The sequence below is a fragment of the Phaseolus vulgaris genome, unplaced genomic scaffold (genome assembly GCF_000499845.2).
Source record: "Phaseolus vulgaris cultivar G19833 unplaced genomic scaffold, P. vulgaris v2.0 scaffold_13, whole genome shotgun sequence".
NCBI lineage: Eukaryota > Viridiplantae > Streptophyta > Magnoliopsida > Fabales > Fabaceae > Phaseolus > Phaseolus vulgaris.
In genome coordinates this window covers 298336-308182 of record NW_027174082.1, presented here as the reverse complement: position 1 = coordinate 308182, position 9847 = coordinate 298336, and the positions used below count along the sequence as shown (strand labels likewise).

Below are 9847 nucleotides of genomic sequence, written 5' to 3'. Positions count from 1 at the left end.
CATCGCATACCCAGGGTAGTCACTGATAGTCCATAGAAGAGCGGCACGCATTAAAAATGTTTCATTTTCTAAAGCATCATATGTTTCTACTCCAAAGTCCCATAAATCTTTTAACTCCTGAATTAACGGTTGAAGGTACACATCAATATCATTTCCTGGTGATTGTGGTCCAGGAATCAACAATGATAACATTGTATATTCAGGTTTCATGCACAACCAAGGTGGAAAGTTATACACCACCATCATCACATGCACGTGCTATGAGATATGCTCATGGTCCTAAATGGATTAAAGCCATCACTAGCCAGACCAAGTCTTACATTGCGCGAATCAGTAGAAAAATCTTCATGAAGACTATCAAAGTTCTTCCAAGCTTCACCATCAGCGGGATGTCTCATTTTCCCATCCTTCGATCGTTCTTCTTCATGCCATCTCATGGACTCAGCAGTCTTTGAACACATAAATAGTCTTTGAAGTCTAAGAATCAATGGAAAGTGTCGCAATACTTTGGCAGGAACTTTATGCTCATATTTTGGCTGTTCAACCTCAGAATTGACATTTGGAAATTCCTTCCATCGTGAAGATTTACATATACTGCAAACATCTAGACCCTCATTCTCTTGCCAAAATAACATGCAATCTTTTGGACAAGCATGAATCTTTTTATAATTAAGACCTAGATCACCAATCATAGTCTTTGTTTTGTTAAAAGAATCAGGAATATTCGAACTAGGCATAACCTCTTTTAGTAATTGTAGGAGATCAGTGAATGACTATCTTATCTATGGGCATGCTCATAGAGTGCTCTTGTTTTTTCATTCTCTCTCATTTTTAATAATAAGAAAGTTGATACAGTTTCTCTGCTACTAAGAAATTACAACTTAGCTACAACACTGTATGATTATCAATTTTGGTGATCTTATTGTCTCTTTGTCTTTAAAAAACACAATACTTGAGGCACATCATCCATAATTGTTTTGGTATGAAAAGCAGATACAATAATAAGTATAGATTAATCTTTAAACAATTGATTGGAAAAAAAGGAAATTTCTACTAAGTCCACAGAATATAATGGGGCATGTAAATTTTCCTTTTATGCATTTCTACTAAGTTTATACCTCTGCAGGCACCAATTGCAAAAAAACAAATACCAACCAACTGATTAAATTATGATAAATTTGAATATTCATAATTGATTAGCTTATAATATTCACCTTGATTGAATGTGTTCAATTGAGGTCCAATTAACAAGTCCAAGCTACAATTATAATTAAAAAGAAATACACTTGAAAAAGTAAATAATTCCTAAAATTTGAGTCCATGAAATACTAAAAAAAGAAAACAAAGAATTATTTTGAATGCAGAGGTTATTGTTTCTCATCAAGTTTCTTGTAATTCTCCTAAAACCCATCTTGTTTTTTTTCTTGTTGATTTATGCACTAATCAAGTTGACTAGTCTCCATTTTAAAAACAGAGAAGCAGAGCTACTAGTTGGACTTTAACCAAACTGAATGATGTTATGTGATCTATGTAGAGAAACTGTGAAACTATTGTGCAATATTATAAGCCACTTAGGTTGTCTGTGTCCTTTTAGTTTGATACAAATGCTTTAGTAAGTTATAAACTAAAAGTTTTTTTTCCTTAACTATAGTCCAAGATGTTGAACAAGATGTTTTGATGTCTCCAAATCCAAGAGGAAAGCTTGAAGACCTTGCTGCTGGGTGTGTGTGTGTTGTCTAGTTGTTTGAAACTTGTTAATTCACTCCTTAAGTTGATCCAAGTTCATTTGAATCTTTAACTTTTTGAAAAGATGTGTTTTCTAAAAAGCTGTCAAAATTTCAACAGGTTGTTTTACCTTAGCAGTTTTTGAAAAACTTGGTTGACTTTGCTGTCAAACCAAAACAATCGATTGTTTCGACAAAACAATCGATTGTTTCGACAAAACAATCGATTGTTTCGACAAAACAATCGATTGTTTCGACAAAACAATCGATTGTTTCGACAAAACAACCGATTGTTTTCCTGCAAACCTTAACAGAATTTTGTTAAGCGGTTTTAATATGTTTTAAATGATCCTAACTAACTTGGCTCATTTATTAAATGCTTTTGACCACTTGGTGGGTCTATATAAAGGTGGATTTACGCTCCTAATCTTGGAGTAACATAAAGAGTTTATCAAAACAGTTTTTCCAAGATTTCAAAGAGCTTTGGATCATTCTTAAGTGTGTGGAATAGGATTGGGTTGTAATTCTGAACTTTAAGCTTTGTAATACCCAGGTGTATTCTATTCCCTTCTTCCTTGATTATTGTATTTCTGTAGTTGTGTTGCCAAGGAGTGTTGTGTGTTCTTGAAGGGTTCAAGATCAACACTCTTGGTGTGGTTTGCCAAAGGTAGTGTGTTTCTTGAGGGGTTCAAGGTCACTACTTTGGTGTGTGGTGTTTGCAATCTGGTTTTGATTGCATAGTGGAATACCAGTGGTTTCCGAGGACTAGATGTAGCTCTTGGTGTAAGAGTGAACCAGTATAAATTGCTTGCGTGCTTATCTCTTACCCTTAACTCTTTAAATTCTGTTTTTAAGTTGTTTTTATAAACTGCTGATAAAAACAATCGATTGTTTCGATAAAACAATCAATTATTTTTCTGATATCATCTTAAAAAAAATTTGGGTATTTGTTTCCTTGATTCTTTTTTCTGTAATTCAGCATTGATTTTCATTATACCTTCAAAGTTTGCGAAAATCCCTCTTAAACAATTCACCCCCCCCCCTCTCGTTTAAGGCCATATATTCTAACACAAGAAAACTTCTGCATATTGAGTATCACTTAACTGTAACAATATAGGAATTTATGGAATTTTGAAACAAGGATTTTATTAGTCAAATTGTGAAATTGCCAAACTAAAGAAGTTATTTTCCTTAACTATAGTCCTGCATATTGAGTATCACTTAACTAAAACAATATAGGAATCTATGGAATTTTGAAACAAGGATTTGATTAGTCAAATTGTCAAATTTAATGATCTTGTATATTTACCAAGTTACTTAATATGCATGAACTATTTTTTTTTTTGTGCAATTGTGTTTTTGTTTTCTACTAAGTAGCGAAACTTTTCCAAAACATTTAAGAAATGGTAAAAGAAGAAAGCAATGTGCAGAACCTAAAATATAAATTAGGAAATCCAACAGAGAACCTAAAATGCAGAAAATCCAACAAAGAACCTAAAGTGTAGGAAATCCAACAGAGAACCTAAAAGGCAGGAAATCCAACAGAGAACAAACAATACAGAAAATCCAATAGAGAACCTAAAATGCAGGAAATCCAACAGAGAACAAACAATGCAGGAAATAAATCCAACAGAGAAGCAAAACATAGCACAATGAAGAAATCTGCATCACACTATTGAACGAAACATTTAAAAAAAATTCCAAAATATAAATATCGAATCCAATGAAGTTCATCCCTAAACCCTAAAATTGATTTTTAATCCTATTTTTGACACTAAAAATCCTACCACATGCGAAAATGGAAAGAAGAAAACTTAAACCTATATCTTCACATCATTTGCTTCCGGCAACGTCATTGCGGTGAATGAATTTGAAGAACGAAGAGCTTACCTTACTCGCACAATGCCACTCCTGCTTCGTAGCGAACAACTTAGGGTTTCAAAGCGATCTTGGTTTTGGCTTCGACTTAGACTTGTGTATATGCAAGAGTCTTCGTCCGTGAAGGCACAAGGTTTAGGGTTTATTGACTCAATGTCAGCTCAATAACGACCACTCAATGCCAGCTCAATGACAAGGTACGTTCGTGACGAAGCTGAATCTTAATTATCACAATTTAAAAACTTAATTAATCACAATTTAAAAACTTAATTATCACAATTTAAAAACTTAATTAAGCACAATTTAATTATCACAATTTAAAAACTTAATTATCACAATTTAAAAACTAAGCCTATATGTTATTTAATCACTTTAAAAATGTTATCTAAAATATTAGTTAAACACCACATTTTAAAAAATGTTGCCTAAAATACTATTTAACATATCTACAATTTTAAAAGCATTCTTTAAAGTACTCACAATCTGGTCCACATTTTATAAAATGTTGCTTAAAATAAATAGGCAACGCTTTTCCTAAATACTTTGAGATAAAGGTAAATAAATCTTATTAACAATAAAAAAGTGTTGCTTATACTCACTTTAGGCAACACTTTTCTACCCGTTGAACGCATGATTGAGAGTCTTCCTTATCTTAAACTTTGGTTTCTTAGTTAGTTCACATTGTTCTAATTAATTTCTTAGGTGCTGATGACTTTTTACAGCAAGTGCACCGCGTTTTTCAGAAGTAATAATTGTCCCTAAGGACGGATATCGATCCCACAAGGAACAATGAATTATCGAGTACAATATTCGCTAAATATAACAATAGAACAATAAAAAGAGTTTTTAGTTGGTTATGTTGGCACTAATCAATAAGAAAAAAAACAAAGAATTAGTTGCTTCAATTGGAAAAATAGGGATTAAGTTTCATCTCTCTCACTCTCATATATTTTGATTAGCATGTTAATATTAAGTTCTTTGATGAAATTTGATGCCCGTAGAAAATTCATTTTATTGGTCTTTCGCATATAAAATCCTTAAGAATGTTTCCTAAATATCGATATCTCGCATACTTATAAAAACAACTTAGAATCACACTCAGACGTTAATGGCAATTGACATTTCAAGTCTATCTCTAGCACTCAAATATGCTAAGTATTGTTGTTTATCTTTGAACCCTAAAAATACCTCTCAGACAGATTTTAGATTCTCAATTTGTCACAGAATTTTAAAAGTAAAACAAAAATACCAATAATCAATCAAGAATTAAATAGTAATATATAAGATATCACCTTAATACATAAGAGTTTGAGCAGATTACTCCCAATCCCAAAGGGTAGAATTAGCCACGCATACTTCTAGCACCTTCCATTCTCCTAATTGGGTTACAATTCACTCTATGGTGTTTTCCTCTTAATTTAGCACCTAGGGTTGAGCCTCTAGCCCCCTATTTATCCTAGTTTTCTAGGGTTAGGTCACTCTTATGTCGCGCTAATGGGTTAAGTGATAAAACATAAAAAAAGGCTCAATCTTTCTTTGTATCTTTTTCCATTTTGGGACCTTCCAACTTTCACTTTTTAGCTCAAATTATTCTCCTTTACTCCAAATCTTCAATCCTCCTTAAAAATCTACAATTAACACCAAATTTATGAATAAAATGCTCTTATTCAAATAAAGCTCATAAAAAATGTAAAAAGGTATAAATTCATAAATTAGGGATTATTTTATATGTAAATTAACAATAAATCCTCATAAGTGCCTATATTTTAATATGAAATATTATTGAAATTAGACACTTATCAGGTGCATGATTCAAGAGAGAGGAGATAAGCATTTCCATGGAGTATACGCATGGAACAAAGTGGGTATTGATTAAACCAATAGACGCAATCTTTACTGGTGAGTTTCAAGTTGAATAAGATTGACGCATGTTCAATTTGGTTAGCTCTGTTTGAGGATTGAGAAAGGAATAATCTTTAGAGAACCGGTGAGGAATTCAATGGTGGAATAACTTGGGAGTCAACTTGCATTCTTTACTATTTTATATCATCATTTATATTTTCTTTCTTAGAAATCACAACCCCTTTTTATTATTATTGTTATTGCTAATCCTTATTTCTTGCAGATAAGTTTTGAATTTTGTTCACTGGACTCACTATTGGATTTTTTTGGGAGACGACTTGAGGTCATTTGACCACTTTTATACTATCATCTATCTAGCGTTAGATAGGTCTACGCTAGAATCATATTCAATTTGACTGCTAAACGACAGCTATCACAGTGCATCTGAATAATGACCGAGCTCCATGAGGGCATTTACGGTACTCGCATAGGAGAACGAGTTCTCTCATTGAAGGTCATCCAAGATAGGTATTATTGCCCGACCATGAAGGAGGATTACGCGAAATATGCACAATGCTGTGAGCAATGTCAGAAGCACGTTGATTGGTGCTACGCGCCAGCCGAGGAACTGTTGTCCATTTATAGCCCATGGCCCTTCCATACATGGGGAATAAACATTTTAGGTCATTTCCCTTTGGCGATATGCCAGATGAAATATCTCATTGTGGCCATTGAATACTTCACCAAGTGGGTTAAAGTTGAGTCTGTGACATAGATAACTGCTCACAAGGTGCAACACTTTTGGTGGAAGAACATTATGTGTCGTTTGGGATTCTGAGGCACCTATTGTCCAACAATGGAACCCAATTTGCTAGACAACAGTTGGGTAAGCTATGCTTGGAACTCGGGATAAAGTAGATATTCACCTCTGTAGAACACCCTTAGACGAATGGTCAGGTTGAATCGACTAACAGAGTCCCATTGAAAGGGTTGAAGAGGAGGCTAGAAAAGGCAAAGGGAACTTGGTTAGAAGAAGTTCCCAGAATTCAGTGGGCCTATCACACCACCCCTCAGTCAACAACTAAAGAGACACCCTTCAGTTTGGTATATGGTTCAGATGCCATGATACCAGTAGAAATACAAGAGAACTATCCTCGGTTCCAGAGCTTCGTTGTTGAGGAATCTAACGAAGGAAGGAAGGTGAACCTAGACTTGTTAGATGAGGTGCATGAACATGCTCGTATTAACTCAGAGGCTTTAAAGAGCAGAGTGGAGCTGAGGCAAAAGACCAAGACGAGACCTCAGCAGTTCAAGGTTGCTGACATGGTGATGTGAAAGGCCCATCCCTACCAGTTAGAAAACAAGTTATCTCCAAAGTGGATTGGCCCGTTTTGCGTATTTGAGGTGCTCGGGAATGGAACGTATAGGTTGGAAACCCTAGAAGAGGGAGCCATTCCTCGAACGTGGAACGTGACAAACCTCAAGTTTTACTTCAGTTAAGATATTTTGTTTTAATGCTTTCTTTTGAACAATATGATGATTAAGGTGATGCTTGTTTTCCCTTTAAGAGGTTTTTTAACGAGGTCATCTATTGATAAATTTGTTCTTGAAAGATGGTGCATTAGTTTTGTTGATTTATTTGAGTTAGCACATCATAAGTCGACCTAGCTTGGTGTCAATATGACTATCCAAGCATAGGCACCCCGTGAGACTAGTTTGTCTGATGATTCCCTTGATCTAAGTGACAGATAAGATGACCTAGCTCAGTGTCAGTACGACTACCCGAGTATGGGCATCTGCGCATAAATTGGTTATCTAAGTGTCAGATAAGATGACCTAGCTTAGTGCCAGTACGACTACTCGAGTATAGGAGCCTTGTGCATAAATTGGTTATCTAGTGTTAGGTAAGACGACCTAGCTCGGTGTCAGTACGACTACCCAAGTATAGGCGCCATGCACGTAAATTGGTTATCTAAGTGTCAGATAAGACGACCTAGCTCGGTGTCAGTACGACTACCGGAGTATAAGCACCATGTGCATAAAACTAATATAAAGGAAGTATTTGGTAGGGTAAAACGCCCTAACTCGGTATAAGAACGACTACCCGAGTATAGGCACTATGTAGAATGATTTGTTATGGCTAAATCGTTTCATCCAATGCAAGGTAAGACAACCTAACTAGGTGTGAGAGCGACTACCCAAGTATAGGCGCTCTGCAATTTGGTTTGTTATGAGTAGAGTCATTCACACCTGGCAAGACGTCCTAGCCTGAAGTGAGTCAAGTCAACTGCGTGCAGGCACCCTGTAGTGGTGAGTTTGTTAGATTTGGTACATGGTAAGTCGGACTAACTTGGTGTGTGAACGATCACCCGAGTTTTGGCGCTCTGTGAAATGATTAAATGATATGTAGTTGAATCCTTCTATTATATATGTGGATAAGGCGGTTAAGCTCGGAGCAAGTACGATTATCCGAGCAAGCGCTCTGCGAAGCAAGGCTCAGAGAAGTCATGATAGGCAGCCTTTGGCCCAGTTTGTGAAACAAAGTTATGCAAGTCGAGATTAAGTATAGGCTCGTTTAGCTATGGGTTTATGATTCATCAAAAGGTTAATTCTCTGTTAAGTGGGAATTCCATGATTTTTCATGCTTAGTCTAGCCTAACACTACAAGAAAATCATGAAATAGAAACCAATTTTTAGAGACCAAAATAATTAGTTGCAATAGTAACTAAATTAGAGACCATTTTATAAACTAAAAAAAAAAATGGTTTCTAAATTAGTTTCTATTATTGTTAAATAGTTTCTAAATTGGTATCTAATTAGCAACCAAGGTTTTAGAGACCAAATTTAGAAACTAAATAATTGGTAGTTAAAACCTTGGTCGCTAATTAGATACCAATTTAGAAACTATTTAACAATAATAGAAACTAATTTAGAAACCAAATTTTTGTTTAGTTTCTAAAAAGGTCTCTAATTTAGTTACTATTGCAACTAATTATTTTGGTCTCTAAAAATTGGTTTCTATTTCATGTTTTTTCTTGTAGTGTAAGTTAGATTTTCGTTATACTTATTACTTCACGCTCAGGATGTGGAGATGAGTTAGTATAAGTGATAAGGTATTCACATGAGTATTGATAGTAATTGTGTAAAGACATTGGCAATAAGGCAAGAAAGTTGTTATTTTCATACTCAAGCTAGCAGAAGCTCATTATATGCTATGTTAAGATAAGTTAAGGAGTAAGGCATGCATTTGTAAAGGTATCAAAATAACTATACATGACAAAGCAAGTCAAAGACGTGAAATGAGAAAAAGCAAAGGTACTAATAACATAAAATCATAAAGTGTTCAAATAGTAAGAGAGTTTAGCATATTACATATCATAAAATGTTTAATTTCATTATCCCTTAGTTGGCCATCGACCACGGTTTTACCCGGGCCGAGTTCTGAGTAGTCCAGATTAGGATGGAGTGTTGATGCTTGTTCGATGGCTCCCTTGAATCCTACAAGGTAGGATTGGGCAGCATCTTGCTTGAAAGATTCCCTAGCCTTGGTGAGGTCCTCCCCTCGGCGGGTTACCTCATTTTCCTACTCTTCAATTTTGGACAAGAGCTTGTCCTTCTCTTCTGCTAAGCTTAAAGTTTCTTGAGCCTTCTCGGCCAGGAGTCACTTGGTTTCTTCATGAAGATCAGCAAGGCATGTGGCTTCAGCTCAGGCATAGTCGTTCAAACGGTTGATCTCGGCCCGTAGGTGTCTTACCTCCCGCTGAAGCTCCACGACCATTTGATCTTCAGCAGATTCCGACTTCGTGCTTTAGAAACATCCTATGGCAAAGGCCTGCCCAATCTGCTTCATGGTGTTGCAAAACAGGTGGCCTTCATCGAGGGCCATGAGCCTGTCCTTGTCATCGCTGGGCAGGAAGGCGTGTTCATTGTAGGTTGGGACGTCGAAGCTCATATCCCACAAGCTCTTCCTCTTAAAGCTCTCCGCTTCGCCTTCTTGGATGACAATTACATCTCAGTGCATAGCTTGGCGTTCCGAGGGAGCAAAGTCCTGATTGGGGGCTCGACCATCCAAGTGAGAATGCTCAGTAGGGGGAGGAGTTGCTTTCCTTTTTCTTTTAAAAAAAGCCCCAAGGTGGTTTACTCGTCCTGCTCAGTTGGGGCTTGAGTAATGGTGACTGGAGCTTTCTTTTTTTGAGTTAAATAATCCTTGGGCATGTTGGCAGCTGCCTTCATCTTTTTAGCCATCTCGGCTAGCTTCGCCTTGTTGATATTAGATAACATCCTCCCTGCAAAAAAAATAAGTAAATGGTTAATAAGTGGTGGCAGAGTTATTTTAACCAAGAGTGGGAAATAAGGAGTACCAATATAAGCCTTCAGGAAACTGGGAAGGTACTCGTTGGATA

The 9847-nt window shown here is 36.0% G+C and overlaps 1 protein-coding gene across 1 annotated transcript; it reads left to right on the top strand.

Moving 5' to 3' along the window:
* Window positions 1-6300: 6300 nt before the first annotated feature.
* On the top strand, window positions 6301-6779 carry LOC137816925 (uncharacterized). Its single transcript, XM_068620100.1, has 2 exons — window positions 6301-6330; window positions 6402-6779. Exons 1-2 carry the CDS (start codon window positions 6301-6303, stop codon window positions 6777-6779), a joined length of 408 nt encoding a protein of 135 aa, XP_068476201.1.
* The last annotated feature ends 3068 nt before the right edge of the window (window positions 6780-9847 follow it).